The sequence below is a fragment of the Pongo abelii genome, chromosome 1, assembly GCF_028885655.2.
Source record: "Pongo abelii isolate AG06213 chromosome 1, NHGRI_mPonAbe1-v2.0_pri, whole genome shotgun sequence".
Classification (NCBI taxonomy): domain Eukaryota; kingdom Metazoa; phylum Chordata; class Mammalia; order Primates; family Hominidae; genus Pongo; species Pongo abelii.
The window spans coordinates 34570926-34596334 of NC_071985.2; the positions used below are offsets into that span (position 1 = coordinate 34570926).

General features: G+C 37.1%; 1 protein-coding gene across 2 annotated transcripts in view; it reads right to left on the reverse strand.

Annotated features, from left to right (window-relative positions):
- Nucleotides 1–5071: 5071 nt before the first annotated feature.
- Nucleotides 5072–25409, reverse strand: part of LOC100936679 (glyceraldehyde-3-phosphate dehydrogenase-like) — a 46764-nt gene continuing 26426 nt past the window's right edge. Inside the window, exon 2 of one of the 2 annotated variants that reach the window (XM_054520462.1) lies at nt 5072–6371. In XM_054520462.1, coding sequence (XP_054376437.1) covers nt 5122–5892 — 771 coding nt within the window. In that variant the 5' untranslated portion in view covers nt 5893–6371 and the 3' untranslated portion in view covers nt 5072–5121. The remainder of the gene's footprint in view (nt 6372–25409) is intronic. The other variant, XM_054520457.1, reaches the window with a different exon arrangement.

Genomic DNA, 25409 nt, shown 5'->3' on the forward strand with positions numbered 1-25409 from the left:
TAATACCTTTTGGTTTTACCATCACATTTCTGCATGACTGTCTACAAAAATATGGTTTTCCCTGGATCACTGGGTCTTCATTTCTGAAGGCTTCTATGCCAAATAAAATATTAAATGTGTGTGTGTAAAGGGTATTGTTAGCGTAGGGGAGAAAAAGTAGGATCTTTTCCTTGCCCATTGCAAGGTTCATGGATGACAACCCTGCAACAAAAGACACCTAGCAAAAAGAGAGTACTTCTACAATGTACACATGAGCTGATGTATAAACTGATGTGGTCTAGAGACCACATCATTGTTCCAATGGTTTAGTTGCTGTTCTACATCAATCAATCAAACATCAAGTGCTTGTGAAACACCAGCTGTTTGGATAACTGTGCCAGTCACTTTGAGAATTAACTATATGCCAACTGATACAAGAACTTAAAACCTTTTTATTCTTTTTAAATTTCTTTAAGATTGTTATCTCTTTTGTGGATTTATACACTACAGTGATTTATGGTAGGGTCATCTCAAAAGTTTAGTTGTGTCATACCACCTTGTTAAAATCCTGCTTATTTTTATGTGGGTTGTTACTGCTACCTGACACAACAGGGAAGTATCAAAGTATAAGATGACATCATACTTCTCTGCAGCCACACATCATATATTTGAAGAGGCAAGATGAAATACAACTGATATAATTAGATTAATTCCAGTCTATATGCTCTCCTATTAGGAAGTACGCTCTTGAAATCAATTGCTAGACCTTATGCATTTGTGTCTCCTCTATGTAACCATCAGTTGAATCAACTAGACAATAATATAAAACTAAAGCACTAAACTAGGTAGTATAAAATAATTCTTATGGAATTTGGAATACAATCATATCTAGCACTGATTATAGGAAACTTGCCATTTTCACCTTGTCGCGACATTAGGGTAATATGGAATAGGACTCAAAAATAGTAAAAATGAACAACACACAAAACTTCTCATTGCTTTATAGTTACTCCATGTCCCTTGGAGTTGTTAAACATTAAGTTCAGTATTTATTGTACCCCAAACTCATATTGTGTCTATTTTGGAAGATAATTCATGGAGGTATATCTCAAGGAAATTACTTGCCTTTGTTTCTCATATCAAGATGGATTCTGTCCAGATGGCTCTGTTCTAAGTAACTTAGTAGTATTATTTGAAACATATGAATCTCTTAGTCTCTTTTCCATCTGAAGCTCCAATTATTTAATTCATCTTACATCACATTGCAAAAAAAATTACAATCAGCTTGTTTGCAAAATGATAAATATTTCTTCAATGGGTAGGGATCTAGACTTACTCTGCCTCTTATATCTTCTTCAGATTGGTTCTTTTTTTACTTCCTAAATGTCAAAATGCAAAAAAAAAAGTTTTATTTCTATTAGTAAGAGCCTTGTACAAATGTATTTGTAATACCCTTCCTTCTCAGAAAGGATTTTTAAATGTCTTACTAAAAAATGAGAGAAAGGCATAACATACAATTAATATAATAGAAATAAAAACTGGAAGTTAGAATTGAAAACAGTGAGGGAAGCATGGAGCCAACACAGTAGGTGAACTTCATTATAACTTTCCTGGCAACCAAACCTAAAAGGAATATCCAGTATGTGACACAATTTTAAAAGTCAGAGAAGAGGAAATAAACAAATTCTTCAAGGTACAAATCTAATGACTGGTCCAAAAACCTAATCATTTTCCAAAGTACATTAAAGGAGAAGTCATGTTTGGCCATCGCTTTAGCTCAACAATTACTTATTAAGCATTATTAAGAATTTAATTTGTTCAAGGATTTACATTAAGCATTGTATTGACTATCATAAGGTCAAAAACCCTAGTTCCAACTACAGAATATGATTAATCCAACTGGGCAGACCAGACATGTGCTTTTAAGGGTAACTGATGACCCAAGCTTACGTTTGATAAATGTGAAATGAATTGTGCAGACATTCAGAGCTGGAGGAATTGAGAGGAAGAAGACACTTTTGTGTCAGACTCAAGGTAACCATAAGACACGAAATTCTGGAGAAATTAGGCCTGTGATGTGGGCAGGCAGAAAGAATAGCACTGGGAGTCCTGTGGGCAAAAATGAGGTCAGAATCCAGTATATCAGGGAAAACTGGATGTCACAAATGAGTTTTAGTATTCAAGAAACCTAACAAAATTTAGCGTTCAAAGATCCAGGTCAAGCAGAAAGACACAGTGGAAGTAAAATCCAAAAACACGTGCCCTGGTCAGGTTTCAGTCTTTCAGCCAGCTATCTAGAAACAAATGAAGAATGGAGTTTGATCCAAAAGGCTTGAAGCTTTGCCTGCTTTTGAAAAGACCACTTGGAGTGAGTAGGTGAGAGGGAGTAGGAATGAGCTGCCCCCCAAAATAAGGCAGTGCTCAGCAGGAGCTGGGGCCTGCTCAGAAAACCAGCTCTGGGGCCACTTTTCGGGAACTAGTAACCTTCAAACTAATTCCAGAACTAATTCCAGAATACTCAGAGAATAACAAATCAGCAAGCAAGGGAGCTGGAAGTCATTGCATGTGAAAACTTATTTAAAGAATTGAACATGTTTCTGTTAAAGGTAAGAGACCAAGGGGAGTATGATAGTTGCCTTCAGATTTTCTAAGGGTCACCATGTATATATATAAAGGTAAATTATTTTATTACACATTTGTATATAATTTATTGGTTTGAGGTATTAAATACATAGTTTCATTTAAAACTTTTCTTACTGGAGATAATCTGTTTAAAAATGAGTGAATTTTCCATCCCAAGAGGTGGAAATTGGATGACCACCTTTCTGGAATATTGTTGGTGATAATCTGGCATTGATATGGTGCCTTATGCAGAACCTCCACCTTCTGATAGCTTCAGTTCTATCTTCTGGTAAGTCTCAAAGTTCAATACCACAGAACCAATCAAGGAGTTCTTGATACCTCTTAAGTGCACCAGCTTATAATAAATCTGACAGTACTTTACACATGGGTCAGAAAAACGATGTGCTTTACAGGCTCCCAAGTCTGATCCTTCTGGCTTGAAACTTTCTATTTCCAGAAAAAACAAGTCTAAAAGAGATCAGGTAACTTGTACAAAGTCACAAGGGCACAAAAACAGTTAATGACAGAGCTGCAATTGCGATAATACAAAACTTCAGCAATTCTCTCCATTCTACCATTCTGCCCCCTGACTGGAGTAGAAACCCATCAGAGAGGTGTATGGTAAGGTGAGTGCAAGGCTAGAAGGCATATTCTTATTAAATAAGAACCTGCACAGGACACAAATTAGTCACTGTTTTGAAACTATGGTACTTCCTCAGAGAACACACAGAAATCTGATTTCCTGTTTGCCCTGTTCATACAAAGATGAATAGAGTTGTCACCAATGCTGGATAAGTAAACCTTAAGTGACACACACAAGACAGTCCATCAGGGTGGAACTAAATACTAGAATTTCTTTATATTAATTTTAATGTAATCTATCACTACACTTGTATATGTTTCTATATATACTCAATGCACGATTAGAGAAGCATATGTATATCATCCATATATTAATATACATATATTGAAGATACATGCTCTAGAAGAAGTCAGAAGTATTTAGAGAACATTTAAAATAATTCTCATGAAATTTGGATGAGGAATACATCAAATAGTTAAATTAAAACGATGTTTTTTTCTGTATACATTTTGTATCACAAGTATATTTCAATGCAAAAACTGTTCCTATTACAGATTACTAAAAAGATTATATTTTAGTGGTAAAAACCACTGGTTTTAAAATAAGCATAAATAAGACATAAATAGGCTTCTGTAATATTGACTATATCCCTGTGTTGTTGCATTTTTGCCTGGGTTACACAAAACAGAAGCAGCAAAGAAAAAAAAACACATATCTCTCATCATCAGGTTTGACTGGCCACTTCCAAAGAGTTCCAAGCAAGAAAACATATGAGAGATTTTCCCCAAGGCTCCAAACTGCAGAGCAAAAGGAGAGAAACATGAGTAACAGCTCAATTTCCACCACAGAGACAAAGGTCCTGGACCTATAGGGACTGCCCTTGGGAGACACTGTTTGTGTGGAATCAAGTCAACTCTTAAGTAACTCCACAGCCAGCTGGAATGACAATGCCTCTGTCATGGCTCTGCACACTTTTCGTAGCCGGGCTCTGCTGGTATCTGACCATATGTATCTGAGTAAAAGTGAAGTATCTAGAATGCCTTACAGATTTCCAGTTGGTGCAGCTAGGGAGACGGTGATACCATTGAGTAAGAGAAGAACCAGAGGAAAATGAGTTGCTCAACTTGCTCATTTTTAGCAAGTTGAATTGGAGGTATAAGTGGACCATTTGTGCCAGTTCTCAGTTTATCACATCTGAGCCCCTAAATCCACCCTTCTTGCTCTGAGATACTGGCCAGACCCTGTAAACATTTCTCCTTTGCTAGCTGGCTCAATGTTAGGTTTCGTCAACAGAGAGCCCTGGAGGGATACTGCAAGGCCATAACAGCAGAAGGGCCCTCCCTTCCTGTTTCAGTGTGGCTTTTCTTTGGATATGGCAGCCAGTAAATCAGCATGTGGAAGGCCATGGACATTCACCTCAGAAACCATCTCAGGCCACCTCCAGCTTTGTGCCTTCTGGCAAGTTTTCTACCACTGCATGTTCCTCTGACAGCCGCATCTTCTCCCAAGAGATCTGGACTTCAATCTCAGAGAGAGGTGGAAAGGGCATCTCTTTTAAAATCTTAGTTACTCAGTTTTTCACGGTTATATAGCCCTAGAGGTTGTAGCTTTTGGCATTTACTATTTCTCTACCTCTACAGCCCTCTTTTTCCTCATTTTAGTAATTAATCATCTTTTTCTAGTTAATTCTGTACATTCAAAGTTTCCTATCTAAATTACTGATGTGGTTTTTATCTCCTAACTGGACCCCGATTGATACACTACCCAAGTGGAGATGCCTTTTAAGGAGCTAGAGATGCAGCTTTAAAGAGATACAGCTTTGAAAGGAAATTCCTATTTGGAAGTCTCCAGAATATTACTGGTATTTATTTTTTTATGTACATATGTATTTATTTATCCATTATTTATTTAATATTTTTGGCTGAGTACAGGAGACTTTATTGATGGCACATGACAAGGTAGGATACCTGGGCCCCTCCCTCTTCAGGGGGTCTGCATGGAAACTGTGAGGAGGGGAGATTCTCAGTGTGGTGGAGGACTGAGTGTGGCAGGAACTCTCTAGCAGCTGAGGGCCTCTCTCTTCCTCTCGTGCTCTTGCTGGTGTTCATGGTCTGGGGTTCTGACTCCTCAGAGGCCATGTGGTCTGCGAAGTCCACCACTCTGTTGCTGTAGCTAACTGCACTGTAAAACCAGGACATGAGCTTGACAAAGTAGTCATTGAGGGCAATGGCAGCCTCAGCATCAAAGGTGGAAGAATGGGTGTCACTGTTAATGTAAGAGACAACGTGGTGCTCAGTATAGCCCAGGATGTCCTTGAGGAGGCCCTCTGATACCTGCTTCACCACCTTCTTGGTGTCATCATATTTGGCAGGTTTCTCCAGATGACAGGTCAGGTCTCGTACCAACATGTTGGCAGTGGGGACATGGAAGGCCATGCCAGTGAGCTTCTTGTTCAGCTCAGGGATGACCTTGCCCACAGCCTTAGCAGCACCAGTAGATGTAGGGATGATGTTCTGGAGAGCCCCATGGCCATCACACCACAGTTTCCCAGAGGGGGCATTTATGGTCTTCTGGGTGAGGAGACAGTGATCATGAGTGTGGTCATGAGTCCCTCCATGATTTCCAAGGTTGTCTTGGATGACCTTGGCTAGGGGGCTACTCAGTTGGTGGTACAGGTGGCATTGCTGATTTTCTTTTATAATTCTCATGCTTTATGACGATCATGAACAGGGGGATTCAGCAAAGGGAGAAGACATGATGACTCTTTTGACTCCCCACCCCATGAGCCCCATCTTTCTCCATGGTAGTGAAAATGCTGGTGGACTCCACAACATAATCAGCACCAGTATCACCCCATTTGATTTTGATGGGATCTCACTCCTGGAAGATAATGATGGGATTTCCATTGATGACAAACTTCCTGTTCTTAGCCTTGATAGTGCCATGGAACTTGCCATGGATGAAATCATACTGGAACATGTAGACCATGTAGTTGAGGTCAATGAAGGAATCATTGAGGGTGACAATATCTACTTTGCCAGAATTAAAAGCAGCCCTGGTGACCAGGTACCCAATACGGCCAAAACCATTTACTCCATCCTTCACTTTAACCATGGTGTCTCAGGGATGCGGCTGGCACTGCACAAGAAGATGTGGCTGTCTGTCGAATAGGAGGAGCAGAGAACCACTGCTCGTATTTAAAACAAAAAAGTAGATGATTACCATGAAGAATGTAAATAGTGGAACTATAAGGGAGCTAAGGAGGGAGCCCTGGGACGCCATCATTTGTGGGACAGGTAGGAAAAGAACAAAATGGGAAATTGTGGGAGTGGAGGAAAATGCAAAATGAAATGAGGAAAAGAAGCTGAGAAGGATTTGTCTTAGAAGTTAAAAAGGAAATCAGGAGAAGCCAGAGGCAGAGAGAATTTCATAGAGTGATCAATAATGCAAATACTAAAGGTAACTCAATTAAGTTAACTGAAAACTCAAAATGAATTTAGGAGTAATCTTTTCAAGAACAATTTTAGGGCAGCGGTTTGAGAAGTCAGTAAGAAGACAGCATGTAGGCATGACAAATGTAAACCACTTTTTTGCTAAACTTGAAACAGAGAGAGTAGCACTGGGCACAGGGACTTCACAAAATCAGTGTCTCAAAGCTCTTCTAGTTTACGTTCACTGTAAATTGGGCTGATTTGGGTTAAATGAATTATCTGTAGGTTCTTCTCCCTTACATGCTCTTCAGATATTTGGTTTTGATCTGCTCAGTGCTCATTTACATCATCATTGGAAAGTGAACAATAAAAAAGAAAAAGCATAGGAAGCTAAAGGCAAGTTTTGTTTTAATCTACCAGCTCTAGAAGCTAGCACTAGCTAAACTTAATTGTGTTGCATTAAACCATCTCAAAAATTTTTGGTTCATTATAAAACATAAATTTATCTACAGGTTTTATTTAGTTCTTCTACACATATCTAATATCCTTAATATCATGCCATTGACTTCATTGACCACTCCAGCATGGTTAATGCAGTGGTGCCATTGCAGACATTTAATAAATTCTGTGGACCAATGAGTTTTCTATATCTGTTGCTTAAAATAGTAAAACATTATTTTCAGAATGAATTTGATGGTGAAGTATACAAAATGGTTTCAATTATAATTCCATGTTCAAATGTTCATAACTTGATGGAAAAAAATGCCTTTTGAACTGAAACTTTCCATTCCATGTTCTAGCTCCACCCAAATATAGTTATTTTTTCTTCTCTGGAAAATTTGAGGAAAACCGTATGAACACTTACGAATGTGGAAAAAATGCACTCCTTCACATGTTTAATTAAATGAAAGGATCGACAATTACAAAATCTTTAATACAAACTTCCCATACATATTTATAAAAACCAAAATATAAATCTAGTAGGTCTCAGAAAAGAGATTAGGTGTTTACCCATTTAGGGAAAACTCTAATTTTGAATGTTTGCTAATTTGAAACTCAAAACTGTATTATGCAAACACAATAGTAATTTTCACATTAAAAGTGATACATTTGAAGTGGCATTGTTGTCTGGGGTAAATACCTGGGGTTCATTGTCTCGCGCACTGAGATTAAGGATATGGACACACATTCATGGAGTGGGGTAAGGAGCAAAAAGTTAAATAGGTAGAAGAAAAGAGAGAGGACAGCAGCGCTTTCTCTCTCTTGTGAGAGCAAGGCATCCAAAAGGGAAAAGGTGGCCTGGGTGGACCACAGCAGATTTTATAGGCAGGCTTGAAGAGGCGGTTTCTGATTTATGTAGAGCCCACAGATTGGTTTGACCAGGTGTGATGTGGTGTTTACATAGCATTCGGGAAAGGCTGGTCACCCTGCCCTAATCTTATTATGCAAATGGCCTTTTCACCATGTTGTCTGCTCTTACCTTACACATAGCTGACAAAAGGAAGGAAGCCATTGTGAACATGTCTAGTCCCAGGTAGCTTTTTTCTGACAGCATTCATGGGTGCAGGCTTCCAGCTTGCTTGTCTATGTCTGCAGCTCAATTTTACAGGCTGTTCTTTGTTAGAAAATGATTTGGGGGCTGCTTTTCATTAAAAAGGAAAACCTTACCGAGGACTCCCATACCCTCATTATCTGCCCTAGTAGTTCCTCTTTAACTCCTATATCACATTCAATTGCCTTTATAATATGACTACTGACTATTAATTTTTGCTAAATAATACCTGATATACTTTGGATATTTGTCCCTGGCCAAATATCATGTTGAATTGTAATCCTCAATGCTGGAGGTGGGGCCTGGTGGGAGGTGTTTGGATCACGGGAGCATATACCTAATGTCTTGGTGCGGTCTTCACTGTAGCAAGTGAGTTCTTGAGAAATGTGGTCATTGAAAAGTGTGTGGCACCTTCCCACTGTCTGTCTCTCTCTCTCTCATGTGTGCTCTCTTTCTGGCTCCTTCTCACACCATGTGATGTACCTGTTTCCTCTTCACCTTCCACCATGATTGAAAATGCCCTCAGGCTTGACCAAAAGCCCAGCAGATGCCAGCACCATGCTTCCTGTAAAGCCTGCAGAACCATGAGCCAATTAAACTTCTTTTCTTTATAAATGATCCAGTCTCAGCTATTTCTCTATAGCAATGCAACAACATACTAATACCATACATGACGGGCCAAAGAACAGATCTGAGAATGGAGATTGTTTTCTGAATCTTCCATGCTCTGTATATAGTGTGTGCTTAATAAATATTTACTACTCAAATACAATTTGCAAAATATGGCAAATAATTTTTTTAGGGCTTAAAGTTAATTTAACCTTCGGAAGTGACTTTTTACTTCTTTTTTCTTTAAATGCAGACAAGAAATGGGAGAGTGGCTTTCCAGAGACACTAATAGAAGAGAATGTTGCAAGAAAGGGTGATTTCTTATTCAAGTGAGATATATTTGCATCTACTAATTAGAAAGTTATCGGTCATCCCAGAGGCAACAGTTTCAGGAAAATAGTGGGAATCATGAGCCAGAATGTGATGCTTTGCGAAATGAATTGGAGGGACAAGGAGTAAAAGCAATGAAGAGACAGTCTTCTTTAACCTCTACTTTTTAATTGTGTAACACATCATCCAGAGGAGTGTATTTAGCATTCCTCTGTGAACTGTTAAAAACAAACACACTGTATCAGCTTCTAAGCCTAAAAATTACAGCATGACTAATGTCTTTGAATCCCTCTATGCACCTCCTTGAGCACGTGCACTTCCATTCACCAAACATAACCAATAACTGAATCATGAGTTAATCAGCGCCTTGCTTTTCTTTCTACCTTTGCCATGCATCCATACACATATCTCTAAATGACAATTTTATTTGTTTTGCCTAATTTGAAAGTTTATATAGGCAGAATCATAAATCACATATTCTTCTGAAAATTTCTTTTAATACTGTAATGATTTTGCGATTCATTCGGGTTGATTCTTAAAGTAATAACTCATTTATTTTTTACTGATATATAGTATTCCTTTCAATTGAGGCACTAAGATTGATTTATCCTTTCTCCGGTTAGTGAATACTTGAGTTGTTCTCTATTTTTTGCTATTGGGAAAATGCTGATATTCATGATATTATGCAAGTCCCTGGCACATGTACAAGAATTTCTCTTAAAACATAAACAAGAGTGGAATGACTTTGTCATAAGGTATGTGGACATTCAACTTTATTGTGAATTTTTCTGTTTTTAACCAAACTGGTTCACCAAATTAATAATCTTACCATTTGCCCACAGCTTCTCCAATACTTAGCATTATCCAATCCAGTGCACTTTTAGTTTGCATTCTCTTGGATACACATTTGTTTAATATATTTTCTCTTGTTTTGGCCATTCAAGATGGCCTCTTTTGTTCAATCCTAATTTCCTCTTTCCGTTTTTTGTTCAATCCTGTTTCCTCTTTTTTGTTCAACTCCAATTAATGTTTATTTTGCCCTTTTTGGGCAGTTGCATTTATTCAATAAATTTGTAGCCATTTTATGTATTTGGTATACAAATTTTTTATTAGTAATACCTGTTTCAAATATTTTCTACCAGGTTGCAATCTCTCTTTTTACTCTCATTATGGCCTCTTTTGATGAACAAATTTAAGGTTGATATAGTCAAATTTATTAATCTTTTGTTTTGTGGTTTGTGCTTTTTCTCTCTTTTTAAGGACCACTCCACTAACCAATTGTTAGCCCATGTTTTCTTCTAAAAGTTTTGATTCTTTTTTTTCCATTCAAGGTCTTAATGCATTTCAGAATGGTTTTACTATGTAGCATAAAGTAGGGATTCATGTTCATGTTTCTTGTTGTTCCATAGAGAAAACCAATTGTTTTAGTAATATATTGTATTCTGAGTAAACATATCCTTTCTGCATAATCTACAATCACACCTTCATTGTAAATCACAGTTTCAGCTATATCTGTGATTGTGTCTAGGCTCTCTATTCTATTTCACTGGTCACTTATTTTATCCCTATGCTATACTTCCTGTAACTTTATATGAAAAAGTTTGATATCTAGTTAGGAGACTCTACTAATATTGTTTTTCAATAATGTTTTTGTTATTCTTGATCTTGTGCACTTCCATGTAATTTTTTAATTGTCTTTTAAAGTTCCACTAGAAAATCCTACCAGGATTTTTATTGCAATTGCATTGGATATATATAAAAATATGTATGTATGTGTGTATATACACACATATATAAATATATACATATCCACATGTAAATATGCTTATATAAACTAGAAGAGAATTGACTTTTATTTAGTATTCTATCTATGAGAATCTCTGTCATTTTATTTAGCTAATAAATAATAACTTTCAATTAAGTTTTATTTTATTATTTTATCTATACAGCTCTCATATTTAGTAATTTTATTCTCAAAGTGTCTTTTTTGTTTGTAATTATAAATACTTTTTCATAATTATATTTTCTAGCTCTATTTGCTTTATATGTGTATATTACTTGTGTACCCGGTAAACTTAATTAACTCTTTTATTAATTCTAATATTTTTTCTTCAGATTGTTTTGAGTATCTGATAAAGGTAGAGACCTAATCCATATCACTCAGCTTTTTTTGGTCTTTCTAGTTGTTATAAAATTTATTTTTTGTTTTTGCCTTATTGCTCTAAGACTCTCAGTTAAATATTAAGTATATGTGATTATAGTGGTCACCACTGATCTTAAAGAAAATACTCTATCACTGAATATGATGTTTTCATACAAACTTTTAAAATATACTTTATTGAGTTAAGGAGATTCTCGCCTATTATTAGTTAAGTTTTGCCTGCTGTAACAGAGATCTAACTTTTAAAATGCCTTATATAGACAGAAGTTCATTTCTCTGTCACATTAAAGCCTAAGCTATTAAGGAAGTCACTTTGTATACAGCCATCAGGAATCTAGCTTCTTTCTATTTTTCCACCATTCCTAAGGTGTTTCCTCCTCCACAGAGTCTGAGATAGCTCAACACCAGGTCCCTTCTCCAATCAAAGGAAGAGAGAGCCATGCTCCCTCCCTATAAGGGTACAACTCTGCAATTCCACAGATAACTCCAAATTATGTCCCATTAAAAAGGCCTTCATGACAGTCACAGCTAGCTTCAAGGGAAGCTCAGTTCTTACCTTGAGCAATTAAATGCCTAACATCTAATAAGGTGTTGTGTTATTACAAAGATAAAGAATAAAAAGATATAAGAGAAAAACAGCAGACCCTGCCACATCTTCTTTTTCTAGTTGCTAGAGGTATTTTTGGTAATAAATGTGCATTAAATTTTATCAAATCTCTTCTATGTATCCAAAGTGAACATATGGTTTTTTCTATTTAAATTCATTAAAGAGAAAATTTACACTGCCAGATTTTCACATTTTTGAGCCACAGTAGTATTTCTGGGAAAAAAAAATAATTTGGTCATGATTTTTTTCATTCTTATACATTATTTAACTTGGATTGCTAGTATTTTGTTTGATATATTTGCAGCAATATTTATAAGTTATATTGGCCTGTAAATTTTCTTATATCATCCTTGTCTGGGTTTTGTGTCAAGGTTATATTAGCTACATTAAATAAGTTAGTCATTATTCTGACTCGTTTGGTTCTCTGAAAGATTTCATGTAAGATTGTAGTTCTGTTTCTTGAATGTCTGGCAGAACTCACTGGGTAAAGAATGTCTGAACCTCATGTTTTCGTTGTAGGAAGATCTTTTAAATAATGATCCTATTTCTTTAATGTTTAAGTTATTTTTTAAGAAATGTATCCATTTCACCTATGTGTCCTCACTTTCTGAAATAACTTATTTACCCACTTTGTGGATTGGCAAAACGTGGGATAAGAAATTACAAAAAGATATAGAAGGCTAACTTTTAAGAAAGAATAATGTTGATAGGATAAGTTCTGGAATCCACACTGGATAGAGAGGCAAATGACACTCGCTAAAAGATGAAATAACTAGAAAAACCAAACTACTTTTGCAACAGGATATCGTATTGAACACAGAGAAAACATTCTAGGAGAAATGAAAAAGGCAACGCATAGGTAATGGTTTCAGAAGGGAATTTCAGAATATTAATTCCTGGAGGTGGAAATGTACTGAGTAAAGTCAGATTATAGTGAGCACAAGGGGCTTGGAAATAGGATAGATAGAAGTAAAGACTGTTAATGTAAAAGGGGTTGAAACACTGAAACTGAGGGGCCGGTTGTCACAGTCCCAGATGTTAAATATGTGCCAATTCAGGAAGAGTCCCTACTCTGATGGAGCTTAAATCCAGCAAGGAAGAGGGAATTTAATTATAAATTGAAATATGAGTACAGAAATATGAGACATAGTTTCTGCGGGCAGAAACCTGATATATGCTTAAGAGTGTGAGATGAGATGGCTTCTATAAAGAAGCAATAGTTGTGTTAAGAGTCAAAGGATGAGTTAACCAAAGATGGAAAGGAAAGCATTCCATACACAGACAACAGCACATGCAAAGACTCTTTGGTACGGACTCTTGCAGTAAACCAGCTGAGATCCTATATCCACATGGCTTAAGCTGAAAAGCATAGTGGAGAAAAATGAATATTAAAGACATTTTTCTGATATAAAATCAATAGTATTTGGTGACACACTGGATGCAAGGGGTAAAACTTTAATCTGGGGCAATTGGGTAAATAGTAACAACTAATCATTGAATTAGGAAATGTTGGGAAAGGTTTTTCGGGAAAAGATTAGAGCTAGAAAATCAGGATTTCAGTCTTGCCCATGTTACATTTAAGATTGCTTTAGCTAACTCCAATGGGAAACTTCTAGTAGGCAGCATGTCTGAAGATCAGATATGAAAACCATCAAGAAAAATATTAACTTATATAATGGATGGTATATTAAGCAGTGAAAATTAGCAAGTTTTGGGGGTGGAAAGAATTTCGACTCAATATAGAAAAACTGTATATTTAGCAAGTTTTCAAATTATACAAGAATGGAATGTGGTCTCAGATGGGGCTGGTGGTCAAAAGTGCTTTACTCTTATCTATGATGTTTGAAATTTACAAACATATAGTGTAACCATGTGTTATATGCGTAATTTAAACATTATTTTTAGATTAAGGACCATAAAGACTCTTTAGACTAAATGCAATGGCTGAGAGCATGGAAAAACAACAGCATATAATGCAAGGTGAAAATAAAGGCAATAACAATCTTTAGGAAACACAAATAAACAAATACCATACAAGATTATCATAGGCCAAATATGAAGAAAATAAAACATGGCATGATTTTAAGAAAGGTTAGAGTTAACAAGAGAGACTCCATTTAAACTTGAAGCTCACAACATTCTCCTGAGTGGCCCTCAGATTGTGGCAATGGACGCTTACTTGGCCCAGAAGTGAAGCTTCTTATATAGTCAGAGTAATATAAGCTCTGTTTATTGGTTTTCAAGTTTTACACTAAACTGCAAAGTACAGAAATCTTAGTTATAGATGCAGCACATAATATTAATGTTAACAGTATCTGCATATAAAAGTTTAAAAAGTATTCAATGAAGGTATGATAGGGAACAGGAAAAGGTAAGGGAAATATATGAGCTACTATTTTCATCTTATAACAAGAAGTTATTGGACAAATAATAAAGTTTTATATATATTATTTTCAGTTATAAAAGCAACCAACAGAAGAACTCAAAATGATGATACTTTAGAAGAAAGATATGAGAGAAAGGAAAAGAAGTATAATTATTTAATTCTTGTTTTTCATATTGAGGAGTCAGAAATAAAGGCAAATTATCTAGAGATACGGAAATTACCAGCAGAAGAAACAAAAGTAGGAAAAAATGTGAAAGATTGTCTTTGGCAACTGAAATTGGGGATGGGAGAAAATGCAGCAGGAGACTCTCACGTTTTGATACAACGAGCATGCACTATCATTTGCATGATTTTTAATGAATAGACTCTGCTTCATTTGCAGGGGTTGGGGATGGCGGTGAGAACAAGTTACAGAATCTCTCATGTTCAACCCAACCAGAGGCTCTGTGACCCCAAAAGATCACCTAGTTGATGTTAAACTTAGTTTGGGCAAAACTCATCAGAGTCCGAGGTTGTGGAGGAAAAGTTAAATATTAAATTTGAACTCAATTGAACGTGGACACAAACAATGGTCACCAATTCCCGCAACAGGTTGTGTGAGCTCCTTGAGGCATTAATCCAGCACTGTTTCAGAGAAATCTCTATTTCAATCTATTCCTATATATTAGTTATTGAAAAACAACAGGCAATCGCAAAAACAAGTTGACCTTTTTGTGTTGCTGAAGACCAGTCACGAAGGGCTCTCATGACTGGGCCTCATGCCAAACAACTCATTACGAAAAGAGCTAGGGGCCCAGACCACACTGAAGCTTCATGAGACCTCTCCTCATCTGTTCACGGACGAGTGGCCGACACTGGAGCCCAGGCCGATGCTTCCCTGTCTGGTCATGAATCCTCCTTAGTCTGGTGAGTGAGTAAATATATATATTTACACTCACCTTCTCCCCTTCCCAATGCAATTTGCTTATTATATCAATTTGCTTATTATATCAATTTGCTTACAATATTATTTGCTTATTATATCATTTGCTTATTATATCTGCATTGCCATTTACCTGGGATAAAGGTTGTTTACCCTTAAAGGTATTGTGTGTGTGTCTTTTCTTCTCCCCTCTCACACATTTCCCGCACAGAAAACAGGTCCACGATCATCATCCTAGAGCTTAATTTCTCTAATAGCTTAAATTCAGATGCACACCCCACCCAGCAAATAACACAGAGATAAAAAGACCTGGAGGCCAGCGTAAAATAATACACATACTTTTTACACATTTTTTATCTTTAATAAAACTAATAATATTGGTTTTGTTTTTTTTTTATTATACTTTAAGTTTTAGGGTACATGTGCTAATAATATTGTAACAGCTTCTGCTTTTTGACTTCTCATACTGGGCCAGGCATTTGGCTAAGTGCTTTGTGAAAATTATCTTCACAACAATCCTATTTAGAAGATATTTTTCCATTTTATAAGTGAGGAAAATGAGGTCTAGAGAGTCACACAACTAGTAAGAGTCACGGGTGAGATTTTGATGTGGGTCTGTCCGACCCTCCAGCTGATGCTCTTACCCAAGCATTCGGTTCCACAGTCCCCCTCTGCAATCCTGAAACCTCCATGGTACTACAAACCCAAAGTCCTTCTTCAGGCATCGAAAAACTTTCACCAGGTAGCCAAATCTGATCTAAAGTGATGTGAGGCTCCTTAGAATCTTTAATGATCTCACTTAGTGGGGATATTTATACTTTTAGTGTATAAATAAGATGCATTTGACTACATGTTGCTCTCCTACATGCCACTGAGGACATAATGTGGTATAGAACAGGGGACCCCAACCCCCAGGCCACAGACCGGTATGGTCTGTGGGCTGTTAGGAACCAGGCCGCACTGCACAGCAGGAGGTGACCAGCGGGTGAGTGAGCTTTACCTCCTGAGTGCTGCCTCCTGTCAGATCAGCAGCCGCATTAGATTTACATAGGAGTGGGAACTGTATTGTGAACTATGCATGTGAGGGATCTAGGTTGCGCTCTCCTAAGAGAATCTAATGTCTGATGATCTGAGGTGGAACAGTTTCATCCCAAAACCATCCCCCCGCCCCACCCCCACCCCACCAAACAGCCCAATGTCCGTGGAAAAATTGTCTTCCACAAAACTGTTTCCTGGTGCCAAAAAGTTGGAAACTACTGTTATAGACTATATGCAAAGTAGTACTGTCCTAAAACCTGAAATATTCACAATTCCAAGAAACACCTGACTGCAAGGATTTCAGAGAAGAGATCACAGACCCATAGATACAACTTATTTTAATCTTCTAAAAGTATTTTAGAAATCACTGGATCAAACATTGAAAGACAAACATTTACAGGTATAGAAAATAAAACGGATTGGCCAAAATATTGATTTATCTATGTGATATAGCTAGAAATACACTACTCAAAACAGAAAGAGCTTTTATCAACTGTCTGGTTTTCATTTACCTCTTTCTCATAAAACTTGATCTATGAGTGTGTTGGGGAAAAGATTTTTTTTAAGTTTGGACTGCAATTAAATGGGGAAATCTTTGCAAATATATTTGCCTCCTACTTGAAAGGAAAAATGTGTCTTCTCACAAAGTTCAAATGAGCAGTACAAGCGATTATGACTTTCCTCTGGTGTGGAAGTGACATGCTGATTTTGCTCAAGCCAGGAAGTGTTTATGTTTTGAATTAGCCAATAAAGCAAAGAATGCTAAAAATAAATGTTGAGCTACAACACATTAAAACAATTACACAAGTGTTATTCCTAGTAAACAAACAGACTTGATATTATTTCCTTTCTACATTTTTCTTCCCAGAAAGCACTAACACATGAAAAGTAAACAGGGCAATTTTGTGGGTTGAAATGACACGTCCATGTAAATTGCTCAGTGCTATTACCGTTCCTTTGCACTTACCACATTCATTTGTCACATATGGATGTTGGCATTGCCATTGGGCTTCTGGGAACTTAAGTGAACTGTTTCTTTTTTTGAATTTCCATTATGAAAAAAGTTTAACTATATACCAAGTAAAGGAAATAGCACTATAAACCAACATATATCCATCTCCCAGACTCAATGACCGTCAGCATTTTCCCATCTTGTTTTTATGCTTTCTCTCTTTCTCTCTTTTCTCCTCTTTCATGCTTTCACTTCCTTGCTTTTTTTCTTTCTCATAAACTATTTCAAAGCAAATCCAATATATTACGATGTGTTACTCCCAAACACTTCTCGGTTAATTTCTTTTAAAAAGATGTATTTTTACATAACAATAATATTATTAAAACACTTACCAAAAATAACTATAATCCTTTAATATCATCTAGTACCTAGTCAGTATTCTAATTTTATTCATAATCTCAAAATGTTTTAATAGTTTTCCTGTCCTTTTCATACCTCTTACTTGCCAAGCGATTGTTTTACTATTTTGAATCAAAATAATCTGTTTTGTTGAACATATTAAATATTAAAATGAAGTAATATATTCCTTATCACATGACAGCAATGCAATCTCTATTTTGATTAAGTACATGGTCATTGGATTCAGCTTCCAGCTCCTCCACTTACTCGCTGTGTGATCTTAGATAGATTATGTAATTCCCAAGTGCCTAACTTTTGTCTTCTGTAAAATAGCAAAATATAAGCACAACCTCATAGGATTGTTGTGTGGGGTGAATGAATCATTGCATATAAATCACTTATTACAATGCCTGCCATAAAGGAAGCCCTAGATGAATTTAGTTTATTATTTTTCTACATTGTGCTTTTTTTTGTATACACTATGTGCCTACTTGCTGGATTTCTGCAATCTTATGGCATTTCTAGCAGTTTGAATCTGTGTGTTTATATACTTAAAGAGAGACGCCTATAGTATAGGCATTGAAGTGCAGCCAGAGATTCCTGTACCAAACATGAAATTGTACTTAGCTCCTTCTTGGGCAGAACCAGCCCCTCTAAACATCCATCAGAATCTGCAGAGATCCTTGTCCAGTTGTAAAAGCTATCATATATAGACAGAGGGTAGCAAATTTGTCCTATACTTGCATCCTTGTTGGGCTACTACAGTATGGAGAAGGGGGAAACGAATTCAGGGGCCTTCAGACAACACATGCTTTCCCTCTGTACCCCAGCTCCCACTTATTTTACTTTCTTCTTCAATGGATTTCTATTTTCCATTTTCTTATCTTGGCTTCTAATAGACAGTTGTATGATGATTTTGACCTCTCTGGTTATCAGTTTCCTCACCTGCAAAATGGGTCTAATAAAACGTACCTCGTGGGATAGTTGTGAATGTTCTGTGAAACATCACATTTAGGCACCTTTTTCCTTGTAAGTGCTCCTTAATAGTCTCTTTTCCACTTTGAATGAATTAGGATTGCTCTAATTGTTGTAGAAATGATATCTTATCCCTTTTGGTGATTTTTTTTTCAATTCTCTCACTCTGTCTCAGACACATTGTTTTCTCTCCCACTCACTTTTTTTTTATTTCTTTGCTCTGCTCTGACAATTGCCTTTAGGCCTTCAGCCAGTCCAGTGTGCCGTACCCTGACTTAAGAAGGACAAGGTATTAATAGGACCACCATTACTGCAACCTACAAAACTACTACCACTATCCCACCTCGACCAGAAACAATAACAGCAACAAGAATAACTGCTTATACTCATATAGTGCTTTACAATCTTACATGGTTTTTCACATCTCATTACATTTAATCCTGCTCACAAGCCTAGGAACAGGATATTATCTCCCATTTTATAGTCAAGGTAGCCAAGGAGCAGAGATTCATTTTGAGGGCCCAAAGAAGACATTCTTACCAGTATTCTCAATCAGTTATTAGCCACATCTCAATTAACAATGCAAGATGATGAATTTTTAGTAAGTTGTTTCTTCCAACTTGAAACTGATATTGAACATCAGGAAGAGCCCATTTGTGGCTGTATGTTAGTTTCTTTTTCATTGTTGGTTAAAATAACTTAACTTTGAAAGAATATTGCACCCTTTAGGAAATCATTTCTGATTTAAACAGATATTGCCACTCCAAATTCTATTGTGGCAGTAGATTTTAAAAGAAGCTATTGCTGAAGTCATCTGAGCATTCTACTTTGGTTCATACAAGGCCTACTCATGGAATGAAAATTAGGGACAGAAGAAAAGAACCACAGTTTGTGTGTGTTAACTTCTCTGTTTCTGTGACAGAGGGGGGAAAGAAGAGGGACCGTGGAAAGCAAATGAAATTTCTACCACTAATGATTAGTAAGCAGTTGTCCAAGTATCCATCTTCACTCAAGGAGGGAATCAGTTGAGAAAAGCTACTTACAAGGACTTGACTATAGCAACCCTGAGTCTATAACACTTGCCTGTAATGGCTTTTAAGCTGGTAGCTAATAGAATCCAGGAGTGCTCCTCAAAGATGAGAACAGTAAAGTTATTCTTTTTGAAGTTTCAAAGATTTATGGGAGATGAATAGAACATGCACTGTTACAGTATGATGAGAAAGATATCTAATTAGGATAACTTGCTTTTTGTACTGTACTCTCTCTAATGTATAACTGTGACACCAGTTATTCTTAGAAGAATTTGCTTAAATTATATAAATCCCCAAAATTATAGCTTTTCTAGCTTTACTTTTATATTAAAAAAAAAAAAACCTCCAGTGGGAAATTTTGGCTATAAGTCATTGTTTAAAATGGCCTTGTCAGAAAGTGATTAGGATGAAATAAACTAGCCAAATATTTATAAGATTAATACATATTGATTATCAAATTCAATTTTTTTTTTCCATTCTCTTCCCAAAGGTGAGATAGGCCGGGCATTGTAAAGGAGCATGAAGAATAATAATGCTTGTAATGGCAAAAACTCTGATGGTGCCATATTTAAAAAAAAAAACAACAGATTGAGGAAAATATACAAAGGAAAAGGATATGAGAAAGGAAGCAATTAAAACTTTAGCCAAAAGAGAGCAGCTGTGGGAGAAATGTGGAAATGGAAGTGAGATTTTAAAATGAAACAAATACCATTTGCATTACTGTTTAATAAGTATTTATTTGTTACAGATATCAAAGTTCTCTACAAACCACAGAAGCAGACAAAATTCTTGACTAGGAAAAGAAAATTAAAAATCCAAGAGTGCAAATATGCAGAACCTCATTACTTTGACTATATTAGTTCATAAAATAGGGATAGCTCAAGAGTTGAAGTTTGTTTTTTATCCTCTCTCTGTATTATAACTGCTGTTATAGTTCAACCTGTGCTTTGTATTTTAGCTCTCATCATACTTTATTGAAGTAATTTGCTGACATCTTGCCACCTCCACTGGATTATGCCTGGAAGGCAGGGACTATATCCATTTTGGCATCCTTAGCCCCTGGTAATGCATCCACATCTGTGTCCCAAACTCAGAGTGGGCTCAGCCTGGAAAGGTCTCAAATGCCATTTACCACCAGCCCCTCCCTGCTTGCTCCTTTTCCTGTCTTCTCTCTCTAAATTAATGGAGTCACTCTCCAGTGTCTCTCAGTATAGAAATATAGTGGCTATCTTAATTTTTTCCTTTCTTTTGCACCATACATTAAACTAGTCAACAAACAATTACGTTCTCCCTAAAAATGTCTCTAATCTGACTTTCCCTCTCCATCCTCACCGCCATGCCTGATTTTGCAGTCTCACTTGAAGAGTTTCAACAGCCTCGTAACTGGCTTCCAAACCACACATTTCTCCCCACTCCTATGTAATCCATCACCAGAAAGATGAAATGAAAAAATTCAGATTATGATATTGAACAAACGAACAAATAATGTAATTCTTTCATTCATTCATTCAAAGGTTTCCCATCACTAATGAGAAAGTTCAGCCATTTCCCCATGACACCTGGCTGCTCCATGATCCAGTCCCAGCATCTTCCCTCAAGCTCGTTTCTCAACCCTCCTCTTCCCACCCACACTCCCCAAAACTAAATTTCTTTTGATTCCTCAAATATTTAACACTTTTATTACCTTATACATGCCATTCCTTCTTCATAGAATGCATACCTGTTTTATTCAAGGAAAATGTCTATTCATTCTTCAAGACTGTGCTGCAATATTTTCTTCCCTGAAAAAAATTTCCCAACCTCCACACAGAGTTTACTGCTCCAATTCCACGTTCTCACGGCACACTCTATTAGAGTATTAATTACATGATATCAACATTGCTTGCTCATAGCCTATCCTCCCACCAATGGGTTCTGAGCTTCCTTGAAGGCCAGGACTTTGCTATATCCTTCAACACAATTGGCCTCAACACATGTTCTATAAATGCTTGAATTAAAAAAAAGATAATTAACAAATGAATACAGTATTAGAAAGAATGTTTAAATAACAAGAGAAAAAAATGTTCTCAAGCAGTTTTAAGCACCATTTACATGAATAGAACTATAAACTGTTTTGATCAATATAGCTAAGGTAGATCTCTACATGCCAATAATTTAACAGCATTAAGGTTATGGCATTACTTGATGTGGGAGCCATTACTATTAAGGCAGTAGCTACTCTTTGTTATCATCATTATTTTATTTCACCACACTGGGCCTTATCTTATAGAATAGGGTTAGCACATGTTTTCTTAAAGGTCAGATAGTAAATTTATTTCTTTTGTGGGGTGGTTGGAGACAGAGTTTTACTCTGTAACCCAAGTTGGAGTGCAGTGGCACCATCATAGCCCACTGCTGCTTCAACCTCCTGGACTCAAGCAATCCTCCCACCTTAACTTCCAAAGTAGCTGAGACCACAGGCATGCATCACCATGCCTAGCTAAGTTTTTTATTTTTAGTAGAGAAGAGGTCTCTCTATGTCACCCAGGCTGATCTCGAACTCCAAGTCTCAAGTGATTCTCCTGCCTCAGCCTCCCAAAGTGCTGAGATTACAGGTGTGAGCCAAAGCGCTCAGCCAGATAGTGAATATTTTAAGCACTGTGAACCCAAAGGCAAAATTAAGTCTATTATGTAGTTACTTATATAAAATGTAACCATTTAAAAAACGTGAAAAACATTCTTAGTTAACAGGCATTAAAAACAGAACAACAACAATAACAAAACAGGTGGCTGGCCAGACATGGCCCACATGCCTGAGTTTGCTGACCCTATTCTAGAACAACACTCTCCAACAGAAATGTAAAGCAAGCCTCCAGTATGAAACCTATATGTAATTTAAAATTTTCTAGTGGTCGTACACTTAAAACTAGGGGAAATTAATTTTAATACTATATTTTCTTTAATCCAACATATTTATAATATTTTCATTACAAAGTGTAACCCATATAAAAATATACATTTTGGGGTTTCTAAGTCTTTGAAATCTGGTGTGAGTTTTACCCCTATGGCATGTCTCAATTCAGAAGAGCCACATTTCAGGTGTTCAGTAGATACATGTCGCTAGTGACTATCAATTTGAACAGTACAGTTCTACAACTATAAAATAAAAAAGTAGGGTGAAATAATACATAAGTTTCCTTTTGCTGAAAATAATAATTGTGAAGCTAATCTAACTTTCTAATATCTCACCAACATTCATTTATTCTTTCATTTATTTATGCAAGAGTTTGAGATTGAGTGTTTCATAAGTGTCAGGCACTGTATTAAGCTCCAAGAAAAGGCAGACAGTTTCGGAATGGTTCTGTCTCCAAAAGTTCACCACCTAACATCAGAATAACAATTTATAAGCCTGTAAGAACATAACAGAGTAAGAAAGAAAGTAACACAAAGACACTCACATGTGGGATTAGGGGGCAGAGTGTATGCAACAAAAAGAAAATGGCCAGTTCCATCTAAGAGAGACAGGACAGCATCCCAGAGGTGGTGATGCTTGAGTTCAGTTAGTAGAGTGGTGAGGCTTTCAACTCCTGCAGAGGTGACAGCGTGATGAAAGGCAGGGAGGCATGACACAGCATGGCCCCACCAGGGACCTGCACGTCATTCTGACTGACCAAACTTTAGGATGCTAGGAAGGAAAGTCACAGCTGCAGAGCCCAGTGAGGAGCCTCAGAAGGCTTTATTAGCAATAATACTAAGAAGTTCGTACTTTACCATGTAGGCTATAGAAAGGTTTACCTGGTGAGAGGCAGTGGTTGGTATGATCAGCTTTCCATTTTGAAAAGATGATTTGGTTGTAGTGTGGATCCTGAGTTGAAGGGACAGACACAGGGGACATAGAAGACAAGTTGAGATTTCATTGTAAAATCCTAGACAAGGGATGATGAAGGACAAAACCAGGACAGAAACAAAGGAGGATACAGGCACAGAGCATGGCAAAGGCAACAAGCAGCTATGCAGTGAGTGGAGGAAAAGAGGCAGAGAACCAGGCTTCTGACCCACATAACTGGCAAGATAGTGGGGCTTCTACTGGCCATGACAGGAAAGACAGGAGAAGGCCCTTCAAAGAGAAAAAAAGTCTCTTCTAGAAGGTTCCAGAGAGACTCATCTTTTACAGAATGCTTCTCTATAGCAAGTCTGCCCTGGGCAAGGAAAGTATAATGGGACCTGATCAGTTTCTCCTTTTAGGAAAAGCTCAGGGAAAGAAAGAAAGATATTTTTTTAAGGTGCTTAGGTGAGTTTTGAGCCCTACATTGGAACAATCATACCAGTGTATCATCTGATGCTTGTTTTCTGACAGAGCATCTTGAGTTCATGATCTAATGTTCCTGAATTCACCACAAAGTCCCCACAGAAAACTGAACTTGCCTGAACTGCAAACTCAATGCTCTTTTTTAATGCTTTGATGATGGAAATATATCCCGTTTCTCTTTGCCTGAAGCACTCATTAGTTGTTATCTGGTCAGTCTGTCTGACCACACATTTCAGTCTCTTATCATCATAGATTTCACCATCATAATTAACTGCCTTGCTGTGCAGCTCCAGTTGTTACATCCTCCCTTAACTTTGTCCAAGGCAAGCTGAAAGAGGCAAGATTTCTTACCTTGATGAATCCTTTTATTAGGGAACAAAATTCTTACCAGAAAGCCTCCCCACCCAGCAGCCTTCTTCTTATGACTCACTGAATGGAACTGAGTCACACATCTACCCTTAAACCACCAGCAAAGGGCAATAGGATTACCATGCCCTTACCTAGACCAAAAATGTCTCATTCCATGGGACAGTGTTGGGAGGGATGGAGGAGGGCAGAGAAGAAGGCCACTTTTCCTTTTCATGTGTTACCAAAATAATAATAACCAGTATATTGTTGCTGTAACAAATTACCACAAATTAGTGGCTTAAAACAACACAAATTTATTATCTTATTTTCTGGGGGTCAGAAGTTCAAAAATGGTTTCACTAGCTGAGATCAAAGCATCAGCAAGGCTGCAAGGCCCTCTGAAGGCTCTAGAGCAAAATCTGTTTCCTTATTTTTCCATCTTCTAGAGGGCACCAGCATTCCTTGGCTTGTGGTCCCATCCTCTATCTTCAAAGGCAGCAATCTAGCATCTTTCTCTCTCTATCTCCTTCATCACCTTCTTTCTTCATCTCCCTTATAAGGACTCTTATGATTACACTGGGCCCAACCAGATAATCCAGGGTAATCTTCCCATCTCAAAATCTTTAACTTGCCCACATCTACAAAAGTCTCTTTTCCCATGTAACATAACATATTCACATGTTCCAGGGATTTGGATGTGGATACCTTTGGAGGGCCATTATTCAGCCTACCACAGTTAGGCTTCTATAACCCAAGAACAATAAATGATTGCCTGGATAGCAATCACTTAGTGTCTTATCATTTGTCAAGCCCTGAACTGGGCATTTTACATGGTTATCCAATGAAAGATTAACACTAAAATTGTGGAAGAGGTAGTCTACCCATCTTACAGATGAGGAGAAAGATATCCATAGTGTCTTTGTTCATGGAGCCAGTAATCAGCATCAATTCAAACCCAAGTCCACCTATCTCCTTAGCCCGTGCTCTCCCGTGCTCTTTTCTGCTTGGAAAAATCCACTGGAAGCCAAGGCAGGTATTATGAATACCCAAAGTTTAGTGATTTCTTCAAATGCACACCTTATCAGTGGCAAATATATATATCTAGACCCTATATTTCTGAATTCCCAGTGAAATGCACAATGTTGCATTTTTTAAAGGAAAGCTAAAAATTTAATTTTAATTTACTTCTGAGGACT